The sequence below is a fragment of the Micropterus dolomieu genome, unplaced genomic scaffold (assembly GCF_021292245.1).
Source record: "Micropterus dolomieu isolate WLL.071019.BEF.003 ecotype Adirondacks unplaced genomic scaffold, ASM2129224v1 contig_8749, whole genome shotgun sequence".
Taxonomy (NCBI): domain Eukaryota; kingdom Metazoa; phylum Chordata; class Actinopteri; order Centrarchiformes; family Centrarchidae; genus Micropterus; species Micropterus dolomieu.
In genome coordinates, this window is record NW_025737735.1 from 271 (window position 1) to 17437 (window position 17167).

At 43.5% G+C, this 17167-nt stretch overlaps 1 protein-coding gene across 1 annotated transcript; it reads right to left on the reverse strand.

Moving 5' to 3' along the window:
* Positions 1 to 1860: 1860 nt before the first annotated feature.
* Positions 1861 to 15333, reverse strand: LOC123965142 (low-density lipoprotein receptor-related protein 6-like; the record flags this gene model as incomplete). The annotated part of the gene is made up of 6 exons (XM_046041710.1): positions 1861 to 2110; positions 3294 to 3690; positions 5678 to 5812; positions 6410 to 6606; positions 6680 to 6877; positions 14937 to 15333. Coding segments are annotated over 6 exons (1559 nt in total), but the record flags the coding sequence as incomplete, so codon positions are not given.
* Positions 15334 to 17167: the final 1834 nt, after the last annotated feature.

The following is a 17167-nucleotide window of genomic DNA, read 5'->3' on the forward strand; positions in this document are numbered from 1 at the left end:
GATCCCCAACTTTTCCTGACGTTTAGGTCAAGGCTTTGCTTTAGAGCTGCATTGCATCTGTTGCCTGACATTAAATAAACTAATAAATTACAGTCCCGTTTACAGGGAGTCCAGTTCTCATTAAACCTGAACTTGAGGATGAATAAACTGTAAAATCATTTATTAAATGCATCTGTTAGTGATGCGGCAGCCTCGTCAGTGAGCCGCTGGTGATCGATGTTAGCGCTCCTTGAGAGTTTGGGGGACGTAGTGAAAGACTTACTTTGGAGCCCTAAATGTCCTCAGTCCCCATCATCTTTTTCTAAACGTGAACACGGATCCTAAACGACAGCATTACTGGCTAGTGTTGAATATATAGTTATACTGTTGAGAATAATGCAGCTGAATGACGTCACTTCTGACAAACTGAACCGCGCTCTCCTTTAAACAGCAGCCACGCTATGAAATCTACAGCAGAAACAACGTGTTAATGACGGAGAGAACATGCAGATGAGACCGGACTCTGCAGGAATAATGGGATTATACATGACTTGTCTTTGTTTTAAATTCGGCATTCTCAAGGGCTTTAAGTTGAAAAGCGGTGGGGACAGATTAGGGGCGTGGCGTGCGGTGACGATGCACGACACTGGCTTCACAAGAACGAGATGAGAAGATATTTTACCAGCATTTTGAAGAAATATAGGCCCGGCAGTCCTCCCCCTGAAAATTATGAGCATTAAACACTTAATTTCTTGCATTCTCTTGAAATGATCAGCACCAGTTTCTGTCTTTTCTGCGCTAATATGGTGGAAATGTTATTATTTATATAAAGGGAAACACAAAATTCAGGTAGCAGTTGACAATTCAAACAAACAAATATAATCGAGTTGTTTTCAGATATACTGGAGATCAAGTAATATCATCCCTGCTGAGTCATGATTTAGTCTGTGTGTTTTTGTTCACAGGGGGGCGGAAAACTTGGCCAAAAGGAAACTTTGTCAAGGACTTGTGTTAAAGTTTCTCATCGCCGCATGTTTTTGGGTCATTTTATAAACAGTAGCTTGTTTTTTGGACAATGCACATTTGTTTCCTCTATATTAACAGTGAATGTTTTCTTACTGTGCAAACAGACCTTTCTCAAAGCATTTCCATTTCCTTGTTAACATTTCTTGTCATGCTATTTTTCACAACAGCTAAATCGGGCTAACATCGTCCGTTTCTGACAGTGATGGGAACATGCCCCCGGCATCCTCAGCGTAAATGACACATATCAGGGGATTACATGTCAGCCGCCGGTCGCCCCGCTCTCTAAATATCGGCTAGTTTTTGTCTGCATATGTAAAAGTATTTGGGTGCAACGCAAACACATCGACTCCACCTGCTGTACGCCGTCCAACAGTTCTAATTATTCATATTCATCATCGCGTGGAGTTAACTCAGTTCCATCTGAGCCCTCCTCCTCGACTCCCAGAACGCACCTGGTGCTTCAGTCATTTAAAGCTATCAAGGGTAACTGAAGTCCATCTGATTTCCAGCTGTGACCTGGATGAGTGAGAACAGACGTTTTCTTGTCTGACCCTGGGTCTTGTTCCTTGTCATTTAGTACCGCAGGGGCAACAATCACTCACCTGTGAGCACCAATAATCAAACTGACGGAGAGAGGCGGGTAAGTTAAGAGCACAAATGACTGATTTAGTATAAATACCGGCAACCTCTCAGCACACAATCCCAGGCCTCTCGTGGCCTTTGGCTCGCTGCTCGGCCCGGCGGGAGGCCGTGTTCAGCAGATAACCGTCACAGCGAGGAGCAGCAGGGGCTCGGCTTCAAAAGGAGGCAGAGAGCAGGAACTCCAAGCATTCAGCTGCACGGATCCTCCGGGTGACTGCAGACTGAATATTAAACGCCCAGGTGACTCACGCACGCAGAATGGAAAGACTGATGGCAGATAAAGACACCAACCTCGATCTTATCGGTCTTGGCGTCTCCCCAGTAGATTTTGCGTTCGTCGTAGTCGAGGGCGAGGCCGTTGGGCCAGCCCAGCGAGGTGTTCACCATCACCACCCGCTCCATCCCGTCCAGATCAGCTCGCTCGATCTTTGGCACCTCGCCCCAGTCGGTCCAGTACATGTACCTGGAACAGGAAGAGAGAGTAATCACTGCAGAGCTCGTTTCTACTGAAGACAAACGGAGCACTGGAGAGCTGCTTCCACTCACTTTTGTTTCTTTTATGGAAGTTTCTGAATGCTTTTCAGTCTCCTGTAAAATATCGCTCCAAAAGGTGCTACACAAATAAATCAGTTTGTCTGGCTGTAGTTGTGAAAGCCGCCGCCGCCCTTACGCACAACACTTTGTTCCTGACCGTCATTATAACGGCGAAGTGGACAAATTTTAGCTGCAGCGAAGCACATCATACTTTGTGCAACGAGTCATCAATCTGCAACTAATTTGATAAATCATTATTCAGAAAAAAAGTAAGAATTCTCTGCTTCTTCCAGCTTCTTAAATGTGAATATTTTTTAGTTTCTTTGATCCTCTGTGACAGTAAACTGAATCTACTTGGTTTGTGGACAAAACACGACACGTTAGAACGTCATCTTGGACTTTGGGAAACACTGACTGACAGTTTTTACCCTTTTCTGATATATATTTTTAGACAAAACAATCAGTCGAGAAAATAATCGACAGATTAGTTGACACAAACTTCTATTGAGTGACTGACTGAAGTACTGATCGCGTCCTGTTGGTTGATATGTGACTGATTGATATCTTGTACATATAATTATTTACAAATAAACTTGAATATGTATATTTTAATTAGATCAAAATGACTGTATGATCCAATAAGGATGGGCAATAAAATTATAATAATAATCGCGATATAATTTCCTCAATATAACAAATGTTCGATAAATGTTGGATTTAATCTGAAACATGAACGAATTAGTAGTTAATTTTTCTATTAAGATATTTATTTTGTTGGAGAAAACAGACTGAAAAAAGATTTTACTTAATTTTACTCAAGTATATTTGTTGAAAACGGTTTTGAATGTTCTTCCTCAGATTTGAGAAGTGATCCACTGTTTGGCTTATCGAGACCAAAATGATATTAAATCTTTTAGCTTTTAACATTTTAGGCCACATCGCCTAAACATTTTACATAGAACACTAAACTTGTAACTATGGACTTGTTTTAATCAGATCACCAGTGTTCAAAGTAGTTTCCCAAAAAATAATAGATTTGTCTGACAAACAATAAAAAATGGAAAAGCAAATATTTACCCTTTAAAATAAAAATCAGATCTGACTGGACTCACCCGGCCACAGGGTCCAGTACGATGGCTCTCGGCTCGTCCAGGTCTTCAGAGATCAGGATCTTGCGCATGGTCCCGTTGAGTCGGGTCACCTCGATGCGGTCGGTCCCGGTGTCGGTCCAGTAGAGGTTCCGGGCGATCCAGTCGACGGCGATGCCGTCGGGGTGGTTCACCTGAGACGTAACCACGAACTGGGCGTCGCTGCCGTCCAGCAGGGAGCGGCGGATGGCCTTCACGTCGTCATCCGTCCAGTAGATGTATCCCTCCACCGGGTCGTAGTCGATGGCGATGGCGTGGCGGATGTCGTCCACCTGCAGGATGATGTCGGTGAAGTCGGGCATGTCCAGAGAGATTCGCCGCAGGTCTGTTCGCCGAGCCAGCAGCAGCATCTGAGTGGCACCTGAAGGGCAACACGGAGGTCGGGGTTCAACTGGGGTTCAGCTGCTTTACAGGGTCGAGAGTCTCGCCATGCACCACAGGCCGCCGGTGAGTACGTAACGCCGTTTGTGAAATTATTAAACCTGAGGACTGACAGAAAACTTTCCCCACATTGGAAACACTACCCACGTTTTATTTATCGTTTTTAAATGCGTCAAAATTAAAACATAACCACTTGTCAGGTTTCCAACCAAAAGTCGTTTTTTTTGGGCATTTGGCCTTTATTTTGATAGGATAGTGGATAGCGAGGAAATAAGGGAGAAAAAAGGGGGTGACACGCAGAAAAGCTGGCCCGCTGCAGTAAGGACTTGTACATGGGGCGTGTGCTCAACCGACATAGCTCAAATTTTAACCAGATTTCCAAAATATTTTCAACAGAAAACCCGACTTGCTGCTCGTGTCCACCCACTGCTGCTGGAGCCGATTCGCCAGTCGCTGCCATCAAACCACCGCAGCAGAACGAGGACGCAGCGAGGTGACGTCGTTAAAACGATGAAAAACCACGTGTGTTATTTTATAGACCATAGGTGACGTCTTCAAAACCCCAAACATATTCAGTTTATAAATATATAAAACAGAAAACAGGCTAAAATCATAAAACAGCCACATTTGAATTGTGGTTTGTACCTTTAACTCCCTGAATCCAAATCATCGGGTTTTTTTTTGTTGCGACGTTGAACAAAAAGCGACAAATTAGCAAAGCTTCAACATCCCAAACTTCACGATGTGTGGCGTGCTGGTGAGGCTGGTGGTGGAGGGGCGGCTGCAGTCAAACAATAAAAGCTGCTAACCCTTCAGGTCAGACTGCGACCACGTTTTAACTCAGACACTCTCAGATTTAAGCAAAAAAAAAAAAAAAAAAAAAGAAACCCTACTGAAATGGTTAAACCCACGGCAGTGAAAGGACACATTGTCTGCAGGGGGAACATGTGATCCCGTCCTACACAAAAGCCCCCCCCCCCGCCTTCAGTGCTCCCTCGCTCCACAGGCGAGGGCTGCAGGACCAAAAAAATGTAAATAGAAAAGGCAGAGAGAGAGGGGGGGGGGGGTGTCCAGAGCTGCCATTCAAACTGCTGGGGCCGGTGATGGAGTGGGGTTACCATGGCGCACACCACCTTTAGACGCCTCAAAAGACGAGCGTTCAAAAGACGACGAAAGTGATTGATGCGACGGGGAGAAGCGCATGTAAGACTTTTATTTAAAAATCAGAGAAAAAGCTAATGAGGTTTGGTCCCAAAGTCTGGTTTCCCATTCCTGCAGGAACACAAAACACACACTAATGAATTCAATATGTCCGCTCGGGCTGAATTCTTGTAAACAGCTTTTCCTTTTTCTTTCTGAAAATAATAGATAATCTCCAAACTTTTGTGTGTTTTCACTGACGCAGCGCAGGAAGTATTTGGATCCTTTTCGGTTTCCACTCGAGGGCCAAAGTGCAGAAAATGAGAGCGAGTTTCCTCTGCTGAGGTTCACTTTGACAATCCACCTTCTATACGCCGATTTCAAGATTAACTTTAAGGTGGACGTCAGGTCTAAGATGTTGTTTCTTAATATTTCTGACAACATGATATAGACCTGTGTCCAGCTGGAAATGATCAAACTAAGGTGAGTCTTAATGAGGTCACGGGTCTTGGAAATCTTGTTCTCGACAGCCAACCCTAATCTGCAGATACTCTTAAGTTGTATCGGTGCATCCATATCCAAATGTTCGGTTTGTCTGTGAAGAAAACAAATCTAGAAGCATCAACCCGATCTGTTGATGAAATGTCTTTTTTCAACTCATTTAAACCAAAGAGTACAGAAGCTTCTTTTCTCCACGAGCTTCCATTCAAAGCCACCATTTCTAAAATCCCTGAAAACACAGTGGGACGCTTGAAAACCAACTGAGTAACTGATCTGAGGTTTCTTTTCAGATGTTTGGATGGCGTGCCGATGATGCGTGTCCTCACCGTCTCTGCAGGTCTTCCCGTCCTCCAGCAGCCGGACCCCGGTGGGACAGGCGCACTGATAGTAGGGCTTCAGCGGAGAGAGCAGACAGAGGTGTGAACATCCTCCGTTCTTCACCGAGCACGGGCTGCTCACCACTGTGGACACAGAGCAGACACTCGTTAACAATCAGAAAACCCGACGCTGCAACGGACTTCTACTGAGCTTAAAACAGGAAATACTTTTCTGGTGACTCGGGTCGCTTCAGAACTTTTGGACACCAGCGTCGATACGACATCTTCAGTACCAAAAATTCATTTTGATTTCCAAAAGAAGCCAAACATTCAGTTTAAATTATGATTATTTTGGGTTCATAACGCCGTAGTAAACCAGATTAAGGGTGAATATTTGCGCGTTGTGTTTACTCGCGCGACTAACGAAGCGCTTCTACTTTCTGTCCAACATACGTTCCATATTATCTTATTATCTTAATAACAATAATAACAATAATAATAATAATAATAATATCTTGATATCTTCCTATGTCCCCTTATTTATTTGTCCGTCTCTCTCCGCCTGTCAAATGCTGCAAAATGCCCAAAAGGTAACCTCCAAGTGTGTTGTTGACTTCCTCTGACTGAATTTGCTTAAATCCTAACTTCAAACCTGAAATGTACAGATTTAAAATGTTGGCACAGAACCAGAAACAGCCCTTTTTTGTAGTCTGTCTGCGCTGGGAGGACATTTGGACTCACATATGTTTTGTCTCTTGGCGCTGAAGACGTGGATGTCCATCGGCGAGAAGATGTCCGAGTGGACGATGCGCTGTTCGGTCCCCGTCTGTTTCCTGCAGGAGTGGATGGAGTGGGTGTTCCAGTCGGTCCAGAACAGAGTGTCCTCGTACAGGGTGAGGGCGAACGGGTGAGGCAGCTCTCCTTTAACCACCACCTCCCTGAAACACACGGCACACGTCAGTAACTAAGTCACGTTCACTCCACTCTCATTCACCTGTGCTGGTTTCGTACCTGAAGGACCCGTCCAGGTTGCAGCGGTGGATGAAGTTGTGTTTGGCGTCGGCCCAGTACAGTTTCTGCTGGCTGTAGTCCAGAGTCAGACCGTTGGGCCAGTAGATGTCTTTATCAATGATCATGGAGCGATTCGTCCCGTCCATCCCCGCCCGCTCGATCTTTGGGATCTCACCCCAGTCTGTCCAGTACATGTACCTGAGGACACAGAGGGGGACACGTATATACTCAGTACATGTACCTGAGGACACGTATATACTCAGTACATGTACCTGAGGACACAGAGGGGGACACGTATATACTCAGTACATGTACCTGAGGACACAGAGGGGGACACGTATATACTCAGTACATGTACCTGAGGACACAGGGGGACACGTATATACTCAGTAAATGTACCTGAGGACACAGAGGGGGACACGTATATACTCAGTACATGTACCTGAGGACAGAGGGGGACACGTATATACTCAGTACATGTACCTGAGGACACAGAGGGGGACACGTATATACTCAGTACATGTACCTGAGGACAGAAGGGGACACGTATATACTCAGTACATGTACCTGAGGACACAGAGGGGGACACGTATATACTCAGTACATGTACCTGAGGACAGAAGGGGACACGTATATACTCAGTACATGTACCTGAGGACACAGAGGGGGACACGTATATACTCAGTACATGTACCTGAGGACACAGAGGGGGACACGTATATACTCAGTACATGTACCTGAGGACAGAGGGGGACACGTATAAAAGAACACCACGTACTGAAGGTTTGATCCAGATCAAAACCCAGATTGGATCAGGTGATCTAATCTGTCAGAATCCTTTTTCTTTTCCTTTTAACATTTTCAAGATTTGATCTGATCACATTACTTCTGAACAACTGGGCCCAGGTGAGTAAAAGAAACTGAAGGTTGACTCGAGTGTTATAAGCAAACTGTACGTAAAAACAAAACAAAACAAAAAAGCATGTTTCAAAACGGAGAAGTGACCCACAAACAGACGGGCCTCTCCACGTAATCCCATTCAGCCCGACACAAAAGCTTTAACCGATAGTTTGCCCAGGAGCAAAAAGCAGCTACAGCCTTTAAACACAGCAGCTGGTTGGGTTTCACTGCAAACAAAGCAAACTCCAAAACCACCAGATGAGCTGCGAGCAAACCTGCACACAAAGACTGACGCTTTCAAAATCCACGTCAGACCAGACGGACAGAAAACTACAACCCGACTCCGAGTGTAGGAGTTTAAACGTGTCGATTCGCTCGAAACTTTCAGGTGCGTTTACAGCAACAGGGCCCCGGTGAAATGTGGAGCGCACAAACGCATCCCCTCACCACAAGAGCCGCTTTGTGTTTGGTACCTGATGCATTAATCATCCCAGTTGAACAGAGTCCAGCTCTGCGTTCCAGCGTGGATTTGGAAACTCTGCTGCAGAACACAGGCTGACAATATGTGCACAAATCCCACTACCACAGTCCTGCACTCGCAGCGTGTAACCGCTTTACAGTTTAACTCGTTCTTTACACATCAAATTAAGACTTTTTATGGCTAGGGTGTAATCTAATTTGAAGCGTAATTTGTTTTTACTCCACTGTAGATTTTATTTTGAGACACTGCAGGTGAATGGGGTCAAAGATTTAACTAACAGATATCACCATGAAACTTTTCTACTTTTTTTTACTTAGATTAAGACAATATTTTTTTGTATTACAGTTTTTCTGAAATTTTATGTTTAGATATGCAAATGAGGCCGTATCTGATGAAATACGTGCTAATTTGCATCTATTTCAAGAACTGAAATCTGAACTCTGGATTAAGTCAGGTTCAAAATTATTGTTTTATTTTATTGACATATTAGACTCAAATGTTTTTACAGAGGGGATTTTGGATTTCTGTTTTTATCATTTAATAAATGAGAAAATACTGTTAACAGGCATTAAAAAATGTTTTTGGGAGTAAAATGTTCCATAATTCAGGCTGTGAATGATCCATGAACAAACCGCACCTTCATAATATCGTCTGCTGAAGTGATTTTAGGCTCAGAGTGTGAGGAAAAGTCTTTTTGAGAAAACGGCCTACATATTTTCATTGATAATCGATATTTACAGATCAAATCCTTAACAAACAACAACAAAGAACATCTCAAACATCAAAACGGATAAAGCCTAGTTCACACTACACGGCTGTTAGCCCGATTTGCCGGTCGGTGAGCTCGGCCAGTTGTTATGTGTGAACTACACGACGCATCAAAACGGCTTCCCGACCCATCGCAGTCGGCCGACTCGACATCCACATCCAGCCAATGAGAGCAGGTAGCTACTTTTTCAGAACAGCTCAGACGATCCCTGCTACCCGCGTGTGCCGATCCATTCATTAATCCAGATTCTTTGTCTTTATAATAACAAACAGCTGTTTCGTTCGCAGGATCGCTCATTTCCTGTTTCACATTTTACGTGCGTTTTCTTGATGAAACGTGGTTTGGAGACCAGCGTACCGGGGATCATACGGAGAGAGACGCACAGGGACAAACTGGAGTAAAATAAACTAAAATAAATGAAATGATTTTGGATGTTTTCTCTCCTCTAGTCTGAGAGAAGACATTTTATAGCCCAAAATCTCATTCTGTGCCAACGCCATCAGACTTTATTGTCCTGAAGGAAATTTGTTAAACTGACAAACATCATGTGTGTAAAGGGGAAGGACTCAGGCTCTCCATCACATATAAAGGGAAATATCCACTGTCCACGTAGTAAAGGACAGACACAGAGTCGTCTCGGCATCTTCATCCTCTGGCTGGAAAAACAAAAAACATCTGCCGTGACAACAATGGGCCTTTGTGAAGCAACAACAACACAAACAGGACGCACGCAAACCATTTCACGCACCGATGACCAAGCCTCGGAGCTTGTAGCGGTCACGCTAATGAGACGGATGATGTGTTTCTGTACACACAGACACAGCAGGGGTTGTTAAATCAGAAGCTGGCGTGGATATTTGTACAGGAGTGTAAACACAGCTTTGTTCAACACAAATCTGAATCAAACGCCACAGAAAGACTTCTCAAAGCGAGAGTTTGCCCCGTGAGCACAGGAATACAGGCGTGCAAAGGAATGTAGTTATAGTTAGATGTTTTTTCACTGTGCCAGAAATGAATAAAGTGCAAGTATCAAGTCCAGTAAGAGCTCGGAGCACTGCGACAGAGCAGGTATGAGGTACAGAGGAGTAAACATGAAGTCACGTGGACTGACAGGTAGCTCACTGATTGGACGAGCCAACTAGGTGCTCAGGTAACAAAAAGGAACAAAACAACTCAGCAAGAGGATGAAAGGAAACCACAGCCTATACACGCTCGACAGGGAGGCTGAATCCTGAACAGTCAGCCAATGAGAGCTGGACACACGGATGGTCCCGCCTCCACAAAAACAGAAACTTCAAAATAAAAGCATAAAAGAGCAACAAACGTCTCTCAGTCACAAACAGTGGAAATTAACCTTTTGGCTCACCTGCCAAGTAGACTGGTAGATGAAACAATCCCTCGGCCAAGCTTATTTTTTACCAGCAAAAATAATAAAAAGCCTTTTTGTATCATATATACATTTGTTTCAGTACTTTTATTTGAGATAATAAAGGTATTACTATATAGTATACAGAAGAGACCAGAGTCAAATCTAAAGCTAAATTATATTATTGCTATTAAATGTACCTAAAACATAACAGTAAATTATTTTCTAAACTTACAAGATGCTTATTTATCATTCAACTTAAACCTCCTCATCATACTGCTTACTTTCTAAAATCACCCTCTTTGCCTGGTCCAGGAAATGTGGCCTCTTGGTTCTGACAGAGTCCTGGTGCCACAGCGTCACAGCTTTCGTGGGATCAACATTTTTTATCCAGCCTATGGATTTTTGTATGTTCTGCTTCAGCCTGCTTTTATTTTGTTGGTTTTGGTTACTGCACCTGGTGGTAGTTAAATTCCAGAAGTATTACGCCGATTTGATCTGTTGATAGTAACAGAGGCGGAACGACATGTCAGTGTTTTGATGATGAGTCAATTCTTTGTTGTTTAAATGAATCATTAGGCTATATTGTATATGATTAATAAAGTAGAGTTATTTTACTCTTTTAAAACCAATAACTTACAAAATAGTCAGGAAAATTAATCGTGATCCTGCCTGAAATAAATCTCGATGTGATATTTTTGCCATATCTCCCACCCCTACAGATAAAAGTCAAATGTTTGGCCACTCGTCAGTACGGAGTGACGCTGCTGGTCTCAGTGTTTATGAATCAGACTCAAACGACTGTACGATTCTGAATAAAGTGCACGCAGTGATATCAGCTTTGTGTCAGCGAGCGGCTCGGTGCGACTTTCATCTCCAACGCCGCGGTGCATCAAACGCCGAGGAGGAAGAGTTTCCATGAATAGGAACCCAAGAGAAAAGAGAAAGAAAGACGGCGACAGCTCCGAATTTAAATAAAAACTAATGAATACATTACAGGCCTCTTTTATCCGAGTCCTAATGGATTTACATCCTAATCCTACGCCTCTCTGGAGTCTGATGCTGGAGCCCGGAGGGAGAGGAGGGAGCGTGCTGATGAAGGGCAGGAAGAGGAGCGAGAGTGTTATATAGGTCCGACATCTCTGGAATAAACATCCCTTACTCTCCAGCAGGGTAACGTAGCGCTCTCAGGGCGGCAGCTGTGGATCACCGTCAGAGAATAAAACAGGAAGCGCAGCTGACTGCGTTAATATCATGTTAAATAAATGTAACATAAGCATTCGTTTTCTCTTTGCTGTCCGGCACAAAGAATTAATATGAAGGCGTCTGGATTGATCTGTAGCCATCGTTGGTTTCCCTTCAGTATAAAAGGGGCTAAGGATTATTCTATCGATTAATGAAACGAATAATCGACTATTCGGATTACGAATCCCAAAATTACACATCGCCTCTCATTTAGCTATCAGCTTTTAAAATAAACTTTAGGTTGTTTAAGTCATGTGCTAATGAACAATCAAGCAATAAAAATTAATACTGCTTTCAAAAATACATCTTTTAATGAACGTTTCTGCTGCAGCAACAGAAGATTCTGCTGAAATCGAGTCCTTTCATGGACCAAACAGGTGAGCAGTGAGAAATAACTGAGTGTGCAGCACTGATCTGAGCAGCTGATGGAGCAGCTTACACGCCGGCACTGCAACACACCGGACAAACGGACACAATATTTATAGAAAGAAAGGAATAATTTCTTTACATTTGCCGAATTTACAAGAGAGGACCAATAATAACAATTTTGTAGTAGACAGCGTTTATATATTTTCCCTTTAGCTCAACAACTCACAAAACTCAGATTTTTTTTAAGGGAGTCTGGGGCGGATTAGCCGCCACCTCGGCATAGACAGGAGGACTCTTATTTTTATAGTATAAACTTGTCCGGTGTTGTGTAATCTTCTGCACTCGGTAGCAACACGTTCTCCAGCTGTGGACGTCGCCATGAGCGATGCATTCATTATAATTGTAAATTTAGGGCACATCTGCAATCTGTTGTGTAATTCATAATTATTTGCTACTCTCAGCATCATTAACAATCAATTAACTGACCGAGGCAAACAGTATAGGAAACGTTACAGCTCATAACGTGAAGGGACATAGCTTTTTCCCGATTAATCAATTATTTGTCATCCACAGTTTCACAGCTGCTTCCTTCAACAGCTCCGGGTCAAAGCCTGGATTTCTCCCAGTTCTGGATCTGTTGGAGAGCTGATTCAGGCAGACGTTTCACCTGAAAATCACCAAAAGGTGACGACGCAGTTTGCAGTTAATAATTCAATAACCGTTTTGTTTTTCCAATCTGAAACTCTGCCAGTATAGATTGAGACCAGCCTTAAACATTTCACACCCGTGAGTTTGTAAAGAAAAGTTAAGAAAAGTGCTGAATTTAACAATTAAATATGCACAGGTTGTAATTTCAACATCTTGCTCATTTCTGATTATACTGACATCAAACCACCTCTCATCTGTCCTGGACATCCTCTCACAGTAAAGTTCATATGTTTTTATTAAAAAAGGGTGTTTTTGTTGAAGTACATGGGATTTATCGTTTTGTTTTTTATTGTGGTATCGAATTGGTATCAAAAATCATGGAATTTTACTGGTATAACGTTTCAACTACTAAACTTCTGGTATCGTGACATCCCTAGTAACGAATGAGGCGACGTTAGGTCGGCGTAGCAGCTCCTAGGACGCATGAGACACGGACTGTAAAATGCTCACTGCAGTTCAATCATATGCAGAAAGTTAGGAACCGAGAAGCAGAATCAAAACGCACGGGTCTTTAAAATTTGGTTCTTGGTCCCCAAACCTATCTAACGGGCGCTTTCATAATCAATCCTTCAGCTAACCGTTTTCCCGATCAATCAATTATTTGTTTGATCTCCAGAATGTCAGAATACACTGTCAAAATGTCCTCAAGTCCAAGGTGACGTCTTTATCAGCTCAGGTCACATGACACCTGAGTTCTGGGTGTATTTGTATGCGAGTGTTTCGCCTCCTCTCTCTCTCTCTCTCTCTTTATCTCCAGCTGATAGAAGACATTCCTCCGCCGCCGACAGCGAGCTCTTCGTCTCTCCTCATCCTCAGCAGAGATAAATCCTCAACACTGATGCTGTTGTTCTGTTTCCAGTAGGACTCGATGGACGGCGGCCTGCTGGAGGAGCAGCTCACCCGCCCTGCAACCCAATCTGATCCAGGACAAGCTCCAAACAAAGCGGCAGAAACACACCCCTCCTCCTCCTCTTGTTCAGGAGTCAGAGCCTCGGGCAAGTCAAACCTCCGCCGCCTCTGCGTTCGCACACATCTGCCCAGCAGAGAGGGTTTTAACCACAAACACACACACAGAGCTCATTTCCACACCGACAGTGTGAGTATCTGCTGTGAGAACACACGTTTAAGACTTTCTAGGAACGAGTCGGACTCTCACTTCCTCTTTTCTGATCCGAGCTGAGTCTAAAACACGTCAGAGACAAACAGTTTACTGTGAAATAAAACTTGAACTACAGATGATCCAGTTATCTACGTTTTCGCCTTGTGACGTTAAATTAATACTTTTAATTTGCCTTCTTGCCGAGCGTTAGATAAGCTACAGCCAGTAGCCAGATAGCTTAGCTTAGCATAAAGACCAGGAAGTAGGGCTGCAGGATTATTGGGAAAAAAATGCAATGTTTTTCTTTTCTGTGATATATTGCATTAAGAGAAATTACAGGAATTTTCACCAAATGACTTCAATGGGTCCATTTGAAAAGAATTAAGCATCCTATAATTATTGGGGTGATTTGGTGGGAAAATCCATAGAAAATAAAGATGAATAAGCTGAAAGTTATTTTAACTCTGAAGACTTTTTGTTGAGTGCAAACTAACTGTGATTACGATTCGATTTCACAATTAAACAAATAAACAAAATCTGGCGAGATAGTTCCTGCTGCTACAGCTAACATCACAACAGCAGCGTGTCTTGGCGAACTATAAAGTAAGCTGAGTGTCCGTGGGCAGGTCATTTAACGTTACCTGACTACACACGTCATGGCTCGCACTGCGGGACCGTGTTGTGTGGCGAAGATAGTTTCAAACGGACATCAGTTTTACATTGGACATTTGATAGATGTTTCCAACTTCAAACTAACTTCACCGCGGTGCAAAGCGCCGTTCCCTCACCAAAATATTACGGTAAAGTGTGCAATTTGCGACACAGCGATATAAAAGATAGAGCACAACCAGCACCGCGTCGTGGCCGGCGCTCATTTTCAAGATGTTGACCAAAATTAATGGGGGCGGAGCCTGCTCTGGATGTTAGATAAACTGATCAAGAACAATATTGTGATCGGTGGTTTGCTGTGCATGCAGAGCCTGTTTGTCACGACTCACTAACAACAGAAGCTAAAAATACCCAGATGTTTTACTGATTCTCCTGTGTGCATTGTCCCATAATGGTGTTGTGTGTAATGCCACAAATGCCCCACAAATATGTTTCAAAAGCTCCTAATTCAGTCACCGACACTGACGATTCAGTTCAGCGTTAAGTTTTAGTGAACTCCTCCCACTCCGACCTTCATCAGGACGAGCTAGCTTCACATCACAAGTTAAATGTGGTGCTTTTTAACCTTCAATCAAGACTCAAAGGGAACCAGGAGACCACCACTGGTTCCTGATGCCCGCTCTGCTGTGAATCTGAAGGCAACAGACTCACCCTCGTTCTGGATCCAGGGCGATGGCTCTCGGCTGATCCAGTTCCTGCCAGAATAAAACTTTCCTCAGAGTCCCGTCTAGCTCCGCCACCTCGATCCGATTGGTTTCCGAGTCCGTCCAGTAAAGTTTACTCCCTAACCAATCACAGGCCAGTCCATCCGGGGAGGCCAGACCCGGGACCACAGTCTGGACCGCGCTGGCCCCCGACTGATTAAAGACTGTTCGTTTGATGGCTTCCTCGCTAACGTCGCTCCAGTAGATGAGGCCCTGTGAGTAGACGTAGTCCACAGCAGCGGCGTCCTCCAGCCCTCCCACCACCACGGTGGCGTTGGCCTTCTCGTGTGCCGCGTCCACGAGCCGAAGGTCCCGCCGGTTCGCATACAGCAGCAGCGGCACGCCTTGAAGAGATGGAAAAATACACAGTTTAAACTACGAAAAATGCACTGGGGAAAACAGACAACAATACACAGTTTCAACTGGGGGAAAACACAAAAGTACACAGTTTCAACTGGGGGAAAACAAGACAACAATACACAGTTTCAACTGGGGGAAAACAGACAACAATACACAGTTTCAACTGGGGGAAAACAGACAACAATACACAGTTTCAACTGGGGGAAAACAAGACAACAATACACAGTTTCAACTGGGGGAAAACAAGACAACAATACACAGTTTCAACTGGGGGAAAACACAAAAATACACAGTTTCAAGTGGGGAAAAACACAAAAATACATACATTCAAATACATTCAAACTATTTCTTTGCACATCCGATATGTAATTTTTTCGGCCAAACGATCTTGAAAACAGTAGAAATCACTGTTGAAAAGGGGAATATTGTACTTTAGGTAGTTGTAGTCAGACTGTGGGAAACTGTGGCTGCCATTTTAGACTCAATAATCAATTGAAAGGCGATTAGATAAATGATTTGTTCGCTGTAGCTTCAGGGAAGATAAACAGGTTTTTCTAGCTGCCACAACGTCCAGGTCCACTTTAGTCTTACTAACGAGTTATTAGTGAAAATCTATTAGCAGCAGACAAACATCAGCAGGCTGATAATCCGGCGTTGATTAGAGTTTCAGAACTTGACAACTGTGAATAAGCTTTGAGAAAACAAAGCCTGTGGTCGGTCTGCTAACGCGACGTGTTGACAAGGCAGCGAGGGCCAGCCGAGCCGCTCCGCTTCCTCTCTGCTGGATCCTGGCACTCGGCCGAACCCACAGTTTCACACCTCCAGCGTCGGACCACAGAGGAGGTCGCCGTGAGCCCCGCTGCATCCGGCTGCCGGCCTCTTTTCACTTCACTCAGGGGGGATTTCCTTCTCCAAATATTTACTGAATCACTTCAGAACCTCTCGAGGTAATGTCCTTTCATTACCAGTTTAACACGTTTATCTAAATGTTGTTAAACTGACTATCTTTGGGTTTTGGACAAAACAAGACATTTGGACTTTTTTAGTTCAAACTAAAAATCATATAATCAAGACAATCAGCAGATTAATTAATAATGAAAATAACCTTTCATTCAAAACACAAATCACTGGTCTGTAACGATCAGATCTACTCCAGTAAACTAGATTCTTCTTGGGGACAAATATCTGCGATAAAATATTCTAAACTCAAGGGCCACACAATTGCTTTCACCACATCTCACAGGCTTCTTCAGCGACTGGAAGCTGCTCAGGTGTTCCCTCGTGGTCCTACATGGGGGAGACTGTAACCCGGACAAGCTCCAGAAAACTTGAGTTTAGAATATTTTATCTAAGACAGACAGCTGTTTACTGATGCGAAAATGGAGAAAACTAAACCGATCAGAAAAACCTGACAACAAACGTCAGAGAGACCGAACGCCTGACGAAGCAGATTCAAAACCACGGATGGTGAAAAATACTGAAAACTCGTCTTTATGTCAGATTCACTGAATAATCGTAGCAGCTGTGGCTCGCTCGGTAACATGGGGTTGGAATCGCAAACCGAACATTTAAGAGACAGACTGGTGAAAGGTTTTGTTCTGTCCAGTAACAACTTGTAAACAAGAGTGGAAAAATAAAAACTGGTAAAACTAAATAAGTTGGTATCCTCTTTACTTTGTGCAATAGTGACATTAAAGTTAACCCAAACTGACAGTTGTTATTAGCTTTGATAATCAGCCCATCTGTGAACAGTTTCTTACATTCAGTGTAATTAAATAAGTCATTTAACATGAAAATATTAACACATATGTTAATAAG